This window comes from Lygodium microphyllum, chromosome 24 (genome assembly GCF_053477565.2).
Source record: "Lygodium microphyllum isolate KBCC chromosome 24, Lygodium_microphyllum_v1.1.10, whole genome shotgun sequence".
Classification (NCBI taxonomy): Eukaryota; Viridiplantae; Streptophyta; class Polypodiopsida; order Schizaeales; family Lygodiaceae; genus Lygodium; species Lygodium microphyllum.
Window position 1 is genome coordinate 80,334,770 of NC_141158.1, and position 19,614 is coordinate 80,354,383.

General features: G+C 39.8%; 1 protein-coding gene across 6 annotated transcripts in view; it reads left to right on the forward strand.

The window, feature by feature from the left end:
* Window positions 1–19,614, forward strand: part of LOC148015283 (uncharacterized) — a 61,767-nt gene that overhangs the window by 9,408 nt on the left and 32,745 nt on the right. For all 6 annotated transcript variants that reach the window (XM_087665845.1, XM_087665846.1, XM_087665844.1 and 3 more), the window contains 2 exons: window positions 5,424–5,635; window positions 9,294–9,482. In XM_087665845.1, the coding sequence (XP_087521971.1) occupies window positions 5,424–5,635; window positions 9,294–9,482 (401 nt within the window). The remainder of the gene's footprint in view (window positions 1–5,423; window positions 5,636–9,293; window positions 9,483–19,614) is intronic.

Sequence of the window (19,614 nt, forward strand, 5' to 3'; positions counted from 1 at the left end):
TGTTGAATCCAAGTCTTGGAGCTTTCAATTTTTGGCATGCTTCTCGAGGCTGTTGCTAAACCCAATTTCTGCTGCAAATTAGGGTTTATAGCAGAGAACTCTGAAATTTCTCAGTCTCTAGTGATCTCAATGCTGCAATCTTTAGAGCAAGGTTGTAGAAAGGTTGGGAGATGAGAGAGAATGTTGACGAGAGAGAAAATTCAGATTTTATTTGCGAAGAACTGAAGAAAATCAGTCATTTATTGCTGCTGCACTGTCTTAGCAGCCTGTAGATGCTGTCACCTGCTATTGATTGGTCTTCTCTTGCCCCTGATTGCCTTAGAAGGTCCTCCAATGGTTGCAAATCAGACCAGCAACATCTCCCCCCTCTCTCTTACAGGTTGAATACACTATAAATGCCTCTCTCTAGCCTCTAAAGACATTTTTTAGACTTGCATGGGCATTTTTGAAAAGTGACAACCTTTCCAAATGTTTTTTCTAGCATTATCCATAATTAAATACTAATTTTCAGTTTTTAAATACTGAAAATTAGTCTAATAATTATTTTAGTGCCTTGAAAAATAATATGACTTGCCAATAATTAAATTGGCTAGGCAACTTCCATTCGCGAGTGTCTGTCTTTGCGTCATCTTTGACCATCTAATTGGCGTTAGGTACCATTAAATGCCACTTCTCTAGTGTCACCAATTGACACTTATGGCCAAATGAATGACTTAGGCCAACAACTGGCACCAGATACCACCAAGTATCTGTGTGGCATAACTTATAGCAACTTTTGCCTTTGACATCTCGTGATTTCCTCGGGTCACGGGCTCGTAAATTTACTCTAACCCCAATTACACCTCACATGTGCAACATTTACTTAACCATGTGATTAAAAATTAATCCACATATTAAGTGAGGTTTCAAAAACACATGTCCTCATGACAGTTGTGCCACATTTTATACTAACCAACATCATACTCCTTGAGAGCTGCAAGAGGGCATGTGGATAAGAGGAAAGTGAATACGGAGAAGAGACAAAGAGAGAAGTGTGGGAGAGAAGGAACAATGTGATTGCAATAGTTGAAGGTACAAGGCTGCAATAGTCAGTCCCAACACGTAGCTGTATGTGTTAGTGTGGGCGCTAGATAGTAGCAGGGGGATGAGAGAACAAGGGGGTTGGCTGATCACAAAGGATCAATGATGGATAATGAGAGTTGGAGGGCAGGCCGTCTATATATAGGCAAAAAAGTGGCAAAACCCTAAATAGAGTCAAAACCTTAAAAATGGCCAAAAGTGCCCAAAAAGAAATGCACTAATGTGCCTTCTATCTAAAGTGTCTAAAACACATAAAATGACAGACAAATACAATGTTAGAGCTCCTAATATTCTTGTCTATTTCAAACTGAGATTAACAAGTAGGAGATGACCACACAAGACACACGACTGTTAACACCCCCTCTCCAATCTTGGTTGTGGCGGAAGACCAAAGGAGATGCGGATTCGATGGTGGTAGGAAAAGTGCTAATGCCGATGAAGTCCGTCGATGAAGAAAGCCAGCCAAGGAGCAAGGCTCTCTCCATAGAAAAATCCAATCAAACAGAAGGCTATCAAAGAGCAAAGGAAACAGAGAGGCCTTGAAAGGATCACTCATGAAAACTCCAGTTCGAGATGGGAGAGCTAAGCCTCTAATCCAATTATGAGATGATAGTGAGGAACTATTGAAGGCGCCATAAGTTGCATAGAAACAATAGGGACCAAGGGCCAAGCCATAGGGGATTGTGGCTTGATGACCAAGAAAAGAGGTTGTCGCATAAAGGAAAGACCCAAAGGAGAGCGGAAACCTTGAAGAAACTCCTCAAGTTCTTGGGAAGCCCCCTTTGAAACACAAAAGGCTTGGAAATCGATAGCCGCATCACCGAGACCGCGTCCGCCTTTGAAAGGGAGGGGAGGTATGATTGAACCATTAGAGGAGATGGTGGGGGATGGGATGGAACTTGTGGGGTAAATGGTGCACAATGAAACTAGCCTTCCTTCTCAGATAGGGTGGTAATTCCCATATCAAGCACTTAAATTACGGCAATCAGTGAATAAACATAAATTGAAATGCACACTTTACCTTCAAAATCTTGGATAATGGATACCTTGTTGGCCCCAAAACTCCTTTGCTATTCCAGCAATCAGTACACAAATTGGGCAAATTGCCCCTTGTTTTTTTTACCCAAGACTTGCTCTAATTAGATCCCAACTGGCCAAATGCTACCCCAAATTCATAGTGGATGGGCTGGCATTTGAATTCCTTGATAATTCTACAAATGTCAGGTTTTGAATTTAGTATAGAATGCCTTCTACTAATGGCACAGGTCCCGAGGCAGCTGCTAAACCCTAGTTTCTGCAGAAATTTAGGGTTTACAGCAGAATTCCCTTGGCTGTCCACCAAATCTGGCTGAGGACTGCTCCAAATGATTGAGATTAACCGTGATCTTTTGAGAATTGATTGAAAGAGGTGAGAGAATGCCAAAGAGAGAAAATTTAGAGATTTCTTGTGGAGAAACCCACCAATCTGCGTGCTGCCTGTTTCAATCAGTAAGAAAAACATTCGTTTGCAGCTTGGGAGCACCAGAATTACTATCACCAGCTAGCTGATGATGTCACCCGCCCTTGATAGGCCTTCTCTAGCTATCGCTTGCTTGTTGGTGGCTCTAGATGGCTGTCACCTGCGGTGATCTACTGTTTTTTGCTCAAAAAATGGATCAACACCCTTCTCTCTCCCTCTCTCTCTCTCTCACTTCTCCAACTGAAAACTGATCTGAATGGTTGAGACTAAGCCACAAAAACGTTTTTTCAATTTGTATGGGTATTTTTGCCAAGTGGTAGCCCTCTAAACCCAAATTTCAACATTATCCAGCCATTAAAAATTTTAGCATTAACTAATTCTAAAAATTAGTTTTAGCCCGTTTAACTTTGCCGAAAATTAAATGTGCCCATTCATAATTAAATTGGCTAGGTCATTTGCAACCTGGAGTGGTCCCCAACCTTTGTTGACCCTTAGACCAACATTAATTAATTAATTAATGCTAGTCCCTAGTGTCACCATTGACATTGAATGGCTAAACAACTGTCCTTGGGTCCAAATTGGCAGCAATTGCACCAAAGCCCAACTGGCATAACTTATTACAACTTTTTCCTTTGACACCTATTGTATCCTCAAGGTTATTGGCCTGTTACCATGAAATAATTGCCATGTGCATCACATGTGCTTAATAAACTTGCACATTTGATTAGTAACTTAATCAAATGTTATCGGCAACATTAAAGCATCCCAAAATTTCACATCCTCGTGACAAACCTCCCCCTTGAAATCCTTGCAATCGTCCTCGGTTTCATTGCATTGTGCCAAAGAAAAAGCATAGTGCACTAGAATTTCCATAAGGTATCATAGTCATAACATTGGCCATTGCTGTCTAACCATGCCCATATATCCCTAACCCACCGAAAATTCCAAGGCAACATAAAGATAAGATGACATTGAGAAACAATCATGAATTGTTACTAGTAACCCATGGGATGCATCTATAACTCCTATCTCTTAATTGTTCTGACAATCAACCATAGAAAAGCATTAATTCAGCATAAACTATGGTTGAAATTGTCAATGACATCTACTAATATGCTACTCTGTATGGAACCAGATGTAAACCATTGAAAATCGAGCATAATCTAATTATAAATTGATCACTTGCTGATTTGAGGACTGATCACAAACTATTGCAAATGTGACCCCAAAATGATCACAAACTGATCACAAAAACTGATCCCAAAAAGTGACCATAAACTGTCCTCAAAATTTATCAAAAACTAAGTTGAAACTAATAAGAAAATTGTCTCAAAATTGAGGCAAAAACTAATGCTAGATTGATCATAAATTGATGCAAAAGTATATTTTTAGTGCTTAGGTAAAACTCTACTTATCTATATATATCTCGCAGTGGCTAGTAGATGGAGTAGTGACCCCATGGAAAAGATACTATCAGCATAGCACCTTGGATGCATACTGAATACATTTGAGATCCACTACATACGAGGGCTGTCCACAACTAGTGGAGTGGAAGTGCTACTTGCCCCTTGAGCTTTAAGTAGTACTTCAGATCCTTGCTTTATTGAACCTTGCTGAGCGCGATTCAAAGTTGGCTCTAACAATTGTATCTAGCTAAAGTTGCAACAACTGAGAATGGTTTGCCAAGTAATTTTCTTCCATCCACTTTATATCCATTGGGGGATAGTTTTGAAACTTCATCAAGTATCTTCTGGAAACTTTACATTTGATCTTTCTTTTCTTATGTGCTAAAATCTGCTCTGGTACCAAAATCTCATCTAGCTTCTCAACCTTAGCTTGAATATGTGAAAATATATCCTCTAGCACACAATCATAAAAAGGATTCAACAAACTGACATGAAAGGCATTTTGTATCTGCCAATGTGGAGGTAATTACAGTGGAGTACCTTTGTAATCCGGTTCCCCTCTGGTGATGGTACCATGTGAAACTGCATAATGGAAGTAGATATAACATGGAGAGAGAGGGGAAAAGAGAGAACATAGAGAGAGAAGGAACAAATCTGCACTGATCTGTTGATTACAAGGCTTCGATAGGCAGCCCTAGTACACTGCTGATCTGTGTTAGTGAGGGCATTGGAATGTGGTAGAAGAATGCTGTGATGGAAGATGAAAGCTTAGAGAATAGAGGCAATCTGATCTGGCAATGACCAGCCCCTGATGTGGGGCAGCAACATAAATAGACAAGAGCCTGAAAACTGGCTGACTGCTGCATAATGATGCCGAAATCTGGTCCAATCAGTCATGATATGAAGGCTGGAAAGTGGCCTGCCAGCAGTGCCATGTGGCAAAATCAGAAATGCACTCATGGCCAGGTGTTAACAAGGCTGTAGTTAATGTGAGCAGGCTGGAAACGGAATGCCCATTTGTCATCTCCTGGTTGTGAGCTCAAACTATGGTGTGCATGAAAATACTAAATGTGAACAGTTTCCTTGTAGTATAAGTGCTAAACTTTTTTAACCCTAGGGAAGGGTGCGTGTGTGGCGCGCGCGCGCGCACACACACACACGCGGAGAGAGAGAGAGAGAGAGAGAGAGAGAGAGAGAGAGAGAGAGAGAGAGAGAGAGAGAGATTGGCTATGTCCGGGCATTGTTGTATTGAGTGGATTCTATGTTTTGTTTTGGTATTGTCCTTTGTGAGTAGCTGCTCCATGAATGGAGATTGTCAATTTCACTCCAATTGTACCTCCTTCGTGAATTATCTTCTTTTTGATAGTAGCTTTTTGTGGCTTCTTAGGGTTTCCTAGTTGGTTGGCTAGAAGGCCCTTTGTACATTTCATATTTCTTAGTTCATCAATCTTTATGATGGGTGCATTTCTCTTGTGAAGGTGTGCCGCTTCTTTCTGGCCTTGTTGAGAATGCATCTCTATATTCAGCAAAAGTGTCTTGCTCTTCACAATATGACAATCGTTGGGCTATCGCAGAATTGAGAACTGCAGAGCTATTGTCACGAATTCAACCTAATGGGCACTCTGAAAAACGGAGGAAAGCTGTGGCTGATTATGTGAAAAGGCTTATTCATAGATGTTTTGATTGCGAGGTAATATCTTTAAAAAATATGTTTCTGTTGGTGTTGACTGGGCTTAGAATAGGATTTTTCTGTGTTGAACGTAACATGCACTATGGTATTTCAGCTTCTATCGGCAACAAATATGTTCTATTAGCATTTTGTTTCGGGATTTGTGTTGAAAGCTTGTTCATTATGGCTTAACTAGTTTATGATAGCTCACAGAGCTGGGTATACGGGTTCAAGTTGACAGGTCAATTTTAGACGTTGAGAGCAATTCGAAACTTAAACAAGTTTTGTGAAAATATTTTCTTTTCAGTCCTAGAAATGGTCATCTATAAGCTTTGATTGTTTTGAAAGGACTCTCAATGACCGCTTATCAACTTATTTCTGTCTTATCAACAGTGCTGTTTGGGTTCCTCTGAATTCCTTGTGGGTTGCTCTTTGCATGAGTACAGATTTATATGAAATGGGGTTGTTTTCGCAAGTGTACTGTTATATCCTTATTATAGCTCTAATATCCACATTCATTATGAACGAAAGCTATTTTTGTTTGGCTTCCAATCCTTATATTTCTTGAGTTGTGACATCTCATCTCATATATATTATGAAACAAAAGCTCGTTAAACAGCATACAACTCTTCTTTGCTTTGGAGGGTAGTTTGCACTTCAAACTTTTCTTATCAAGGTTTTGAATCAAGCTGGGGTCTTTGTCAGAAAGTTTTTAAATGGTTTAAAAACCTACTTAAAGAGATTTGAAATGGGGTTTTGGTTGACACTCAGTTCTCTTAACATTCTCAAGATGATACTTTCACATCTTAGATTATGTCCCGAGAACACAAAAAGAAACCATCATTTATGTCTAGTAAGTCATGATGAAAGCTGTGACATTAGATCTCCTCGAGCTCCTTATTATATTCCAAAACATGCACTAAATACAAGATTCTTCTCTGCTGTTCAAATGGCAACTCTAATGGTTCCATTGGCTCAAAAAGAGGGGTAAAAATTCAGGACACCTAATAAAAAATCTCTCAGATTGCTATTTATTCCCTCTTCCCGTCCTTGGAGTATTGTTTGCCATGTGAAAATTGCTATTGCACATGGCACAAATTCTCCCAAAGCTAATTCCTGAATGCTGTCGATGCTTTTAATTGCTGAGTGATGGCACAATTTGAGATGGAGCTTTGGCAGTTGTAAAATTTGAAGATGGTCATAATTGAACAACTAAAGCAAAAGTTTTTCAGTGAATGATCTACAATAATATTATGTGGATCGAGCTGCTTATGATGTGTAAGTTTTCCTGTAAAATTTACCATGGGCTTTGTTCTACATTTTTAAGCCCTGCCTATGTGAATGTGCTTGAATAGACAGGGGACTCGTTATCATATTTTGTTCTTGGATATTCTCTTTACAGTACTCCATGGTTAGGTATCTAAACATTATAAGGTTATATGGGAGTGGTTCATGTGATACCTTGGAAGCTGTATTTGGTGGATCACAATTTCCTTAAAAGTTTTCTTTCTATAGGCATAGCCAGATGGCACTGGGATGTGGGACAGCCACAAGTAGGGGATAGGCATCGGGGGTAGGATGGCACATAATACATAACATTTTATAGTCACCTGATATGTGTGTGTCATGTGGTGGGTGTATGTACGCTTGGGTGAGTGGGGATGGGTGCATCTGTGTGTAATTAAAGCACTTGCACCCTTTCCTCACTTCCAACATTGCCCAGACTTGTATGGACAACTTGTATCAAGTGTTAACATATCAACTTTTTGGAATTACCATCAATGTCAGGTGGCTGCACATAGCACTTTATGTACACAAAATTTACCTGTTTAAATGCACATGGATTTGACCATAGGCATGAGTTGCATGCAGTCATGATAGCATGATATGGTCAAGCTACAAGAATCAAAGTCCTTAACAGCCCAACACAAATGTCCAAGCTTATGCTCCACATCTATAGTGTGCACCTTTTCAACCACACATCAAATCTTCACAATCAACAACTAGGGTTAGGAAGTGGTCAATATCATGTTGGGAGTCCAAGAGACCAAAGAGCATTAAGGTATGGCTCAGGATGATGTAAACTGTCTGTTAAAGAGGATGTTTTGCATAGTCTTTCTGCTTTATTGGCAGTCCACTTCCCTGGCATATGCAGTTTTGGTTCTTTTGACAGATCTATCAGAGTTCAGATGACTTTCTTTTAAAAGGGGTGTGGGGGATGGCACTTGGACTGATGTGAGGATGTCTCGTTATAGATGGGCAGATGTGTTTTGACCTAATGTCAGGATGTCCCATTTGTTATCAATGGGCAGATGTGTTTTTTATTTTTGTCAATCTTTCAATTATTTATTGTTCAATTACCATCTCTAGATCAAATTGTTAAGATTGTATGTGTTTTCCCACATGTTTAGATGCAACATATGGGAAGCTTTTAATTTCCAGGGATTCCACCCGTGGAAAGAGCCTTTCCCAAGAAACACATGGGAAGCGTTTAATTTCCAGGGATTCTGCCTCTGGAAAGAGTCTTTTACAAGAAACATGGGGACATGAAATTAGTGACATGAAATTAGTTAGAGACATCGGTTTTACAAAAATAAGTGCATGTTTGTTTATGGTGGGAATTCTCATAAAAAATCATCCTTGGTGGCATCATGTAGTGGAGATAGAGAGGCATGATGTATGGGCTTCTGCTCTGACATGCGCTTTCCTACATATTCTCAATCTTCAACTCCATAAATTTTTAAGTTTTTGGAGGTTAGATGATGAGAATTTAAACACATGCCCTTTTTATTGACAGGGTGAGATATTGGGTTTTGTGGACAGCATCGACATTAGACACCATGCAAACTCATGAATTCTTATACCCACATGTTTTTAGTTGGCATTGTGTAGACCAAAGCTACAAAATCTGCAGGGCATTGCTTAGCTATAGACAATCAATGTATGATTGTGTTAAACTACAAAAGCTGCAAATATATCTCTCCATTGTCTGTAATAGTTATGCCATATTTTAGAGCCTTCACTCAGAAGGTTTCTCCTTTTAACATGATGGAAAAGAGATGTAGGTTTGGGAAAAACGAAAACAACATTCTTATGGTTTGATTGAGGGTCTGTTTATTTATGTATGCCATGGATGCGGAACAATCTTTACAGGCATACTATATGCTCCCTTTCTAATATCTTCTATTTTTGTGTGGTTTCACCAAGTATTTCTTTTGTTTCGATCTGTAGTTCTGTTTAAAGAAATCAGGGGATTCTGGATTACATTGATTTTTGATTTTCAAGTATATGTCCTTAGCCTCAAGTTTAAGCTCCAATCCTTCATCCCTGGCTCTCTCTAATGTCTCTTTGTCCACCTTAGTACTCTTGAGCTCAGTTTGATGTAAACCAAAAAATGCGAAAGTACTAGCTTAAAAACTTGGGTTGAGGAATTGAAGCTAAAAACGTTGGACAGGTAATGATTGAAGAAATCAAATAAAATAATTTGTTCTATATATGTCCTTTCATTGAAAAACTTGCTATCGTAGCTTGATGCTAGCATTCGTGCAACATCTAGCCCAAGGTTTGAAGATCAATATGAGAATCTATGCCACAAAGTAGAAATATTACTTTTTCTCTTTGAATTATACCTTACACTCACCATAAATTCAAGTGCTTGTACATTGGTTTGAAATCTCAGGTTTTCACATTTGGTTCGGTGCCACTAAAAACATATCTTCCAGATGGGGACATTGACTTGACTGCATTCAGTGGACATCAACACCTCAGAGATAACTGGGCAAATGATGTGCAGTCCATTCTCAAAGATGAAGAAAGAAGAGAAGATGCAGAATTTTGTGTCAGAGAGGTGCAATATATACATGCTGAGGTGCGAATAGAAATGTTCTTTATGTTTACATTCATGAAATATTTCAATTTAGTAGCTTTCAATATTTCTATTTCAGCAGGATAGAAATTTCTTAGCGCTTTTGTTCACCAAGTTGATATGATGGTGGCAGAGAGAGATGAACCACACGATCATTAAAGTCTCTGCATGAGCAGATGGACATCATGTTTCCAGTCCATCAGCTTTTGTTTATGGCTAGCAGAAGAATCTCATACAACAGCAATAAGCAACAATGTGATCCTGAGAATCTTCTTTTTATTAAAATGCTGGGCACAACTGACATTTTGATTTCAGATGCTGACATTGAGGTTGTGTTAAAAGTCCAGAACAAGTGGCCGCTTTCCATCTATGAGGCCATGTGTCTGATCTATAAAAAGGTTTATACCCCTGCATATCCTAGCCTCTAGAGCTCAGTTACAGATTGGGACATCCTTTTGAGGGTGGCTTGAAGACTGAATAGCTCACTTATATGTGTTACAGCCATGTTTCAAGTACAAAATAATGCAGACAAACATTTTGAGACAAATGGAAGATATATCACAAGGATCTCAGACATACCTTGCTTAGCTGAAAATATTGAGAGATTCCCAAGCATCTCTACTTATGAGGCTTGAGCTCACAAGATTTTGGGAGGAAACAAGGAGCCTTGGGCTTGATGTTTGTCACTTTTGCCAGTTGACTGGCTTGCTGCTGTCACCACTGTCAACAAACCTGCTATGCATTCAATGCCGCTGCCACCTTTTGCAGCCTTGAAATGCTGCTGCCCAAGTGCTCTCCCTTGTGTGCTGCTTTTTCTGCCCCCTGTGCCACAAATAATGCAGCTTGCAGTGCCCCTTTGTGACTCTTCTCCCCATCACTGACCATGTTGCATCTGCTCCCCCTCCTTCCTTGCCATTTCCTTGCCTTCATGCTCTTTCCCCTTAAGTGGGCTTTCTGCTACTCTCTCCTCTTGAAGCAGCTTTTCCCCATCTCTTTAGTGACTAGGCAGCTAACAGCTTGCTTGGAAGGTCCTTGGACAAGTGCATGCAATGAAAACCTTTGGTCCGATGCTGGCGCAACTTGTGGTTGCTCTTGAGCCTTCTACCTTGCATGTCGTTCTTTATGAGGAACAACTACAAATGGTTTGGGGCATGGAGTATGAGGAGACTGTGGTATTTGGCCATGTCATGGGCCACTCATCTTCTTGGACTCAACTTTGTGATTGGCTTCATTCTACCCTTTGTGTCAGCAGCTCACCTAGTGCTGAGACTGAGCTGATGAAACATGGTTTTTTAATGGTTCGCTTCATTTGTGGAGGTAGCATAGGAGCTAGTTGACAAACTCACTTGTTTTGTCTGGGAAAGGCATTATCTATATGGTTTTGTGGTACAACTTCTTTACGTTCTTGTAAGATTGAAGTATAGCAATGGAGTAGAAAGATGTGAACACGATTGATGGAGAGAGGGAGTGGTCACATCACAACAGTTTACATAATAGAATGTGAAGTGCTAAGTACAAAGTACAAACCTTAGCTTTTAGGGTTGTGAAAGTAACTTAAAGTGCGTTCACACGTAGATATGTGTATTGTGCGGTAAGTGTCCAAAATGTGTAATATAAATACACAGATGAAAATAAAAGTGACTGGGGGAAAAAACCTCTCTTACAAAGAGTAAAAAGTGCCCCAGTGTCCTATGTGCAAATCATTGATGCTCCTGTGTGAGTATAGGCATGAGTAAAACCCAAGAAACCCCCTTGGAGTAATAGGTGATCAGCATACAAGGGTCATCCACCAAGGGAGATCAAATTAAAAGCATTGTGGAATGTTTTAAATTTGTCGCAAGGAAGAGCTTTGGTGAAGATGTCTGCCACATTCTTGTTGGCAGGATGGTAGACAAGGCTGATATTCTTGCATGCAGTCTCTCTTTGATAAAGTGATATTGTATCTCAATGTGTTTTGTGTGTGCATGAAACATTGGGTTCCGTACCACTGCAATGGTGCTCCAATTGTTAGTAAACAAAGGAGTAGGCTCCGTGACAGATACATCAAGATCAGCCAACAAACCTTGTAGTCATACTACATTCAATTGTAGTAGTGAAAGCTGCCTTGTACTTAGCTTCACAAGATGATGTGGCAATAGTGGATTGTTTCTTGCTAAGCCAAGAAATGCAAGAAGAGCCAAGAAAGAAACAATTGCAACTAAAGCAATCTAAGAGTCTTGGTGCCCTGCAAATAATGGAAAACATGCTTCATAGCTTGCCAATGTGACATGTGTGGGCTGTTTATATATCTGTTGAAGGCTGAAACTGCAAACTGAATATCTTGCCTTGTGTTGCTTAAATAAATGAGGCAGCCAACTGCTGAAGCATATGTATGGATGTTAAACATATTGTTGCCATCATGCAAAGACAGCTTAAGTCTAGTCTCTATCGATATGCTTATTGGCTTGTAATCTTGGAAGTAAAATCTCTGAAGGAGTTTACCAATATATGTGAACAGTGTCAATCCAATGCCTCTAGCATCATGAATAAACTAAATGATCAACGTGTGTTCTTACGAGCAGAAGATCGTCCACATAAAGACAGATGATCAGCAAGGATCCCCCCTCTTTTTATATGCAAAGAGTAGACTCTAATAGGCTGTTTATGAACCCTTGGCTGAGTAAGAAGGCATCAATTTTTGTATACCAAGCTCATGGAACTTGTTCCAAACCATATAATGCATTTTTCAGCTTGCATACCAAGTGTTCGGATCCTCCAATTGCAAAACCAATGGGCTGCTGTACATACACTTCTTCTTGAAGTTCCCCATGTAAAATGCAGTTTTAATGTCAAGTTGGTGCACAATCCAACCATAATGGGTAGCCAATGCAACCATACACTTGATAGTGGTCATATGGGATGTAGGAGAAAATGTCTCCTTATAATCAATGCCACAAATGTCTCCTCATAATCAATGCCTTTTTTTGTGCATAGCCTTTTGCCACAAGCCTATCTTTGTACTTATCAATGGCTTTCTTCCCAACAAGCAATGTAACAAAATTCCATGTTTGATTCTTAATGATAGAATTATATTCAGCTTGCATTGTTGCCATCCAATGCACACTCTATTGTGCATGCTCAAAAGAATCATACTCATTATCATAATGTGTGTTTGCTGCCATAACAAACTCCATAGCTTTAGCATAATTATGCAGATGTGTTTGTCTTTGAGTACGATCGGCAAGAGGAGCATTCAAATGACTATCTTGCATAGTTTGCAAATACCATCTAGGTAGGTGCCTAGCTTCCTGATTATGTATCTAATCTTGTTGAATGTGTTGTTCAACATCTTGTGAATATTTTGATTAGCCATAGACTGAATTTTTGCATTATTTAATGGAGCAGTTGACTGAACATTTTGGTTCATTTAATGGAGCTCCAGCTGTATCATCAAAAGAAATTGAAAGTAGCCCTTCAAACACATCTTTTGCAGCTTGATATGTGTCATAACCAGTAAGAGAGAATTTTGATTTTTAATAAAAAATCACATCTCTATTGACAAAAACTTTCTTGGAAATAGGATGTACAATCTGTATCCTTTGCTTTCACTACTATATCTCACAAATATATATTTGACAGCCTTATTGTCCAACTTTTTTCTGAACGCTTTGGGAATACAAGCATATATAAGATACCCAAAGGTATGAAAGTACCAATTGAAGGTTTTCAGTTGTTCCAAGCCTCAAAAGATGTAATATTTTTCAATGCTTTAGTAGGGCACCTATTCAAAGCGTGACAAACACACATAATTGCTTTTATCCAAAAAACATGTGGCAATTTTTTAGCTTTCAGCATACATGTGCCCATCTCCATGAGCAACCTGTTTTTCCTTTTTGCAACCCCATTCTGTTGTGGAGTATATGCAGCAGTAAACTAATGTGCAATGGCTTTTTACTTTAGAAAGGAGTTCAACAATGAAGACATATATTCCTCTCATTGGTCCAAACGGGGAGTCTTAATCTTACAACCAAATTGATTTTTCAAAAGTGCAATAAAAGCCAAAAATGCACCATACACTTTTGACTTTTTAATCAAAGAAAAAACCCAACAAAAACATATGAAGTCATCAAGGAAGATAACGAAGTAAAAACATCCACCCAATGACTTTGTTTGCATGGATCCACATATATTTGAATGCATAATTTGCAACCTGGCCTTAGCTTTGAAGGCAACATCATGAGGGAAAGAAAACCGATGCATTTTTTTCAAAATGCATTCCTCATAAATGTGCTTAGGAGGTCTCTCTAAGAGAGGTAAGTCTTCTAGCATTTGAGTACGTTGTATAAGCATCAGATTGCGATAATTTACATGTCCCATACGAGGATGTCATAACTTTGTTTGCGACATAGCAAGACTAAGAGTAGATGCCAAATAAACTAAGTGATTAATAGAGTGAGCATCTAACTCATAAAGTCCATGACGTAATGTGCCAGTGAGCGCCAAAGTCAAGAATTCCTTATCTCTGACCATGCATGTGTCATCATCAAAAGTGACATGCATTTCATATTTTGCTAAAGAAGAAATGGACAATAAATTCTTCTTTATTCCTGGTATATATAAAGCACTGTGGAAACGGAGAGTAGAGCCATCAATGGCTTTCAAAACAATCTCTCCAATGCCTCTAACAGGATAAGATGCATTGTGGGCACATTGTATTGATTTGCCAATAGGTGTTGCAAGAACAGAAGTAAACAAATCCTTGCAGGATGTAATGTGCTTAGAAGCACCACTGCCAAAAAACCAAGAACTAGTATCCTCAGTATTGCTGAATGCTTTGTTTGCCCAAGAAGAATTGTAACTACAAGTATAAAAACAATAGTTATGGTCAATGACAAAAGACGTGGACTTTGTGGCAGTAGAAATGGAAGGTGCATTTGAAACTGATATCCCAGTCTCCTTATTTTTCTCCTTGGCAATGCATTTCTTGCATTCTGTAATATAATGACTTGGCTTTCAACAATAATGGTACTTGCCCTTCTTAGCTTGTGTGCCCCCTGGCTGCTTGTTGTTTTGTGAAGTTCAAGAATCTCTAGAATTGTGTGGAGTATTCTTGGGTTGATTGCCCTGACCTTTTTGCTTTGCTGCAAAAGCTTGTTTAGAAGCTACTACATCCGCACCTCTATTCTTCTTTGTTTGCTCTTCTCCTAGCAATAAGCTAACCAAATGAAGAAAAGTAAGTGGCTGTGGAGAAACCCGCTTGTTGAGAGGTTGCTTCTCAATGACAAAAGACGCGGACTTTGTGGCAGTAGAAATGGAAGGTGCATTTGAAACTGATATCCCAGTCTCCTTATTTTTCTCCTTGGCAATGCATTTCTTGCATTCTGTAATATAATGACTTGGCTTTCAACAATAATGGTACTTGCCCTTCTTAGCTTGTGTGCCCCCTTGCTGCTTGTTTTGTGAAGTTCAATAATCTCTAGAATTGTGTGGAGTATTCTTGGGTTGATTGCCGTGACCTTTTTGCTTTGCTGCAAAAGCTTGTTTAGAAGCTACTACATCCGCACCTCTATTCTTCTTTGTTTGCTCTTCTCCTAGCAATAAGCTAACCAAATGAAGAAAAGTAAGTGGCTGTGGAGAAACCCGCTTGTTGAGAGGTTGCTTCTGCACCCTCTTGCCTTTGTCCATGACCTCTTGCTTGTGGAGGGGGTTGCTGGAGCCAAATCACCAGGACATACTTCTTCCCCATTGACAATAGTCCCAAAGACCTTTTGCAACAAGCACATTTTTCATCATAAAGGACCACAGAGAAAAGTTGTTGCCATCCAATCTATCCTCTTTCGAAACATAAGTGAAGACATCATTTTGTCCATGAGCTGGCATGATAAATGTCACTTAATTAAATTCAAAAAGAGCAATTACAAAAGCTGGCTGACCTGGAAATCTTCAAATTCCCAGAAATTACAGAAAATGCCAAACCAAATTTAGTCGGAAGAACTACCAAATCGTGTCACTCTTAACCAATACTGCTTGTGCTGAAATTTTTGAGATTTCAGCAAACAAGAAGCTGCCCAAGGCAATAAGAGTGCTCAGCAGCACTTAAAACACGCCCCAAAATTTGGCTGTCCAATGTGCATAGTTTTAGTCAAATTCAGACTCAAAACACATTACATCTACCAATGTTTGCCAAAAATACAAAACCCCGCAAATTTTCTGACCCAAATATCTGCAAATTTCTTCGATTTGTGTGGTGAAGCACTTGCTGAAGCAAAGATTGACTTGTTCATTCAAAAGTCCTTTGCTTTGGCTCTGAAATTTTGATTTAAATTATAAAATATACTTGTAGCAGTTGCTCAGATCTGAAAATATGCTGACGTGGCACATCGAGAGCAAGCATAACCAGTTCTGAGCTGCGTGGTTGTGCTGTTATGGCAGGTTGGAACGGATTTGGAGCAGTTTTGGACTGTGTAGGTGCTGACGTGGGAGTTTTGGACTGTGCTTGCAAAATTAGGGTTTTTTGGACTGTGCCTACAAAATTAGGGCCTTTTGGACTGCGCCTGTAAAATAAGGGTTTTCTGACTGTTCTGAACATTTTGAATAGCCACGATAGGTTGTTGAGGTTGAGGAGAACATAGAAGGTGCATCAGAAACACAGGTTGTCACATGTAGGAGGAGCACGTGGGTTGAGCTGAGAGTAAAGAGAGCAAAGAGACATCTGCTTGGACAACTCTGATTCCAAAAATAAGATCGAAGTACAACAATGGAGCAGAAAGAAGTGAACAGGATTGATAGAGAGAGGGAGTTGGTCACAGCACGACGGTTTGCATAATAGAATGTGAAGTGCTAAGTACAAAGTATAATACTAAGACTTGAGGGTTGTGAAAGTGACTTAAAGTGTGTTTACACATAGATGTGTGTATTGTGCGGTAAGTGACCAAAATGTGTAACGTAAACATAGATGAAAACAAAAGTGACTGGGGAAAAAACCTCTTACGGAGAGTAAAAAGTGCCCAGTGACCTATGTGCGGATCATTGACACTCCTATCTGAGCGTAGGCATGAGTAAAACCCAACAAGTCTATAGCTGCAGGTTGCATCATAGTTTCCTTCACACCTTGTTCTCCTCTTTTTGAGATCTTATGATAGATATTGCCTTCTAGTGGACTTTAGATGTCATCAGGATGTAAAATTTTTTAGATGCTTTAATCCTAGTAGTAACATTTAATTAATTTTTTAATCAAATGTTCAAGGTTGTAAAGCACATGTGATGCACATGGCAGTCATTTCATGGTTGATGGCCAAGGACCTTGAGGAGTTAGTGGATGTCAAAGGTAAAAGTTGTGATAAGTTATGCCAGCTAGGCTTTGGTGGTTAGTTGGTATTAGTTTTGACCTTAGGATAGTCATTTAACTATTAAGTGTCAGTGGTGACACTAGGGACTAGCATTAATTAATTAATACCAGTCTAAGGGCCAATTGAGATTGGGGACCATTCCAAGTTGCAAATGGTCTACTCAATTTATTTATGGATGGGCACATTTAATTTTGGGTAGGGTCAAAAGGGCTCAAATTAGTTTTCAGATTTAATTAATTTAAAAATTAATTTAGTGGTTGAAAATTGTCAAAAAATGGGATTAGAAGGTTGCCACTGGGCAAAGATACCCATGCAATTGAAAAAAAACGTTTTTGGAGTTGGAGAAAAGCATTCAGTGCATTTTTCAGCATGAGAGAGAGCAAGGAGCAGCTGCTGGTCCATTTTGGCGTATAGAAGTCAATCATTGCAGCATTCAATAGTCATCTAGGGTCTATAGGAGGTAGGCAACAGCAAGAGAACCCTTCCCAGGGGCTGGCGACTATAGGGCTGATCTAGTGACATCATTTAAGAAGGGTGGGGCAGTAGTTGATTGTATTTAATTCAGTCTGAACAGGATAGTAAGCAGATTTTGGCATTTTCTCGCGAAGAATCTTAGATTTCTCTCTCCTCTCAGCATTCTCTCATCTACTCCAGCTTGTGCTCAGTTATTCTCAACATTTCTTAGCCATTTGGAGCAGACCTCAGCCGCTTACCTAGTATTTTGGCATTTTCTTGCTAGCCTATTTATTGGCCCTGGTTTTTACAGTCTTTTTCAGTTGTGCTCCTAGTTTTCAAGTTGTAGACCGTGGAGACTGCCCTTGGGGCTGACGGAGACTCAGATCTTCGAGGTGGAGACATATACAAACATTCTCTTTGCACCTGTGTATATTTCTACATCCTTATACATCATTCTTCGTTGCAGATTTTCTACGTTTGAACGTTTTTTTTTCTCTCTCTTTCTCTTCTTTCTTTGTTCACTCTTTGTCTTGGTCATTCGCTTCTGCATTGCTTTACTCTGACGTGGTGTTAGAGCATTGAAGAAGTGACCTAGGGTGGATCCATCTGAAGAGGAGATTTCAACGCAACACAAGGCTGTATTCTCACAGTTAGAAGAGATTGCTTTTTGTGTTTTGTGTAGGCATTGTAGGTGAAGTTGTCTTCTGAGGCCGAGACAAAGTTTCAGGCAATCATGGATCGGAAGGTGCCCGTCTTACCGGGTCTTCCATCAGATCAAAAGCTCAATGGCGAGTATAACCGCATCTGGCGGGTCGTGATGCTTGCCATTTTGGAGTCCTATGATTTGACAGAGTTTGTTATGGAGGCTATTCATGGTTCTTCTTCGCAAGATGAGTCCAGACTCTCTTCTAGTGATAAGGTAGAGTTGGCAAAGGCTTAGGCACATTGGGATAAACTCAATGCTTGCATCTGCTCATTTTTATTTCTTTCATGTACTATAGCTGCTGTTATCTCTCATATTGAGCATTTGATGGTGGCCTGAGGGATATGATTGGAGCTTCATCAAGTGTATAATCATATGACCATCATGAAGCGAGTTTCTTTGGAAGTACAAATGCGGATCATGAGTGTCAAAAAGTCATCTTCCATGTGGGAGCATATTAAGAAGTTGAGGCAGTTTCAGATACAGGTACAAAACACAAGGAAGGTAATCACTTTTGAAGACATGGCGATAATTGTTCTTTCACAGTTACTGTCCCATTTCAGTGGTTTTTATTCCGCCTTGATTGCTTTAGGGCGGTTTGAGACTCTTCGGTGGAAAGAGTTGGTTCCTATGGTCTTGGACCAAGCGGAGCAATTGAAAGGGACTAATGCTTTCGAATTTGAGGCTTTGGTTGGTTAGTCCTCTCAAAAGTAGGGGAAAGATCAAAAGGTGGAGGAGGAGGATAAATCCAAGAAGGACAAAGAAAAGGAGTTTACTTGCCACTTCTATGGCAAAAGATGTCATTGGAAGAAGGATTGCCCCGACAAGGAGAAGAGGACGAGGAGAAGAAGGAGAAAATTTCAAAGGATTTCGGAGTAGTGGTTGCCCCCTAGTTGCTTTCCTCCACTTGGAGATGGTTGAGGATTCGACCCTGACGGCTTTTAATGCTACGTTGATGACCCCATACACTCATGAGTGGATTGTTGATAGTGGTACCTCACGGCACATGACTCCTTTTTTAGCAGATGTTACTCATTTGCGACCTTCGCATGGCCATATTCTCATTGGTGAAAGTTGGACTATTCCTATAGAGGGACAGGGATACATGCATCTTATTCCAGACGGGCAAGGTAATGCCTACATTTGAGGTAGTTTATGTGCTGGCCTTGGGATACGATCTACTTTCAGTGCACAAGATTTGTGCCCTCGGTCTCTTGGTCAAATGTGATGTGGATTCTTTTCGAATTCTCGATCATGGATCAAGACATGTTCTTTCTTTAGGATATGAGGAGAATGGAGTCTATAAGTTGCGGTCTTTTTTTTTCTTGACTTCTCTTCTTCTTACCTCACAAACTCAGTCTGAGCTTTGGCATGCTCAGTTTGGCCACCTCAATTATGATTACCTTTGGAAGGCATTAAGGGATAGCTTGTTTGAGGTTTGTTGGACATTGTGGTGAGCCAGGAACATTGTGTATCTTGCATTTGTGGGAAGCAGGCTCGTGAACTGTTTCTAGCAAGGCTTCGAGGTGGTCTGTAGCACCCTTGGAACTTGTTTCTACCAATCTTTGTGGACCAATGTGGACGGAGTCTCATAAGAGGGAGCTTGTATTTCATGCTAATTGTGGATGATTATTGTAGGATGACATGG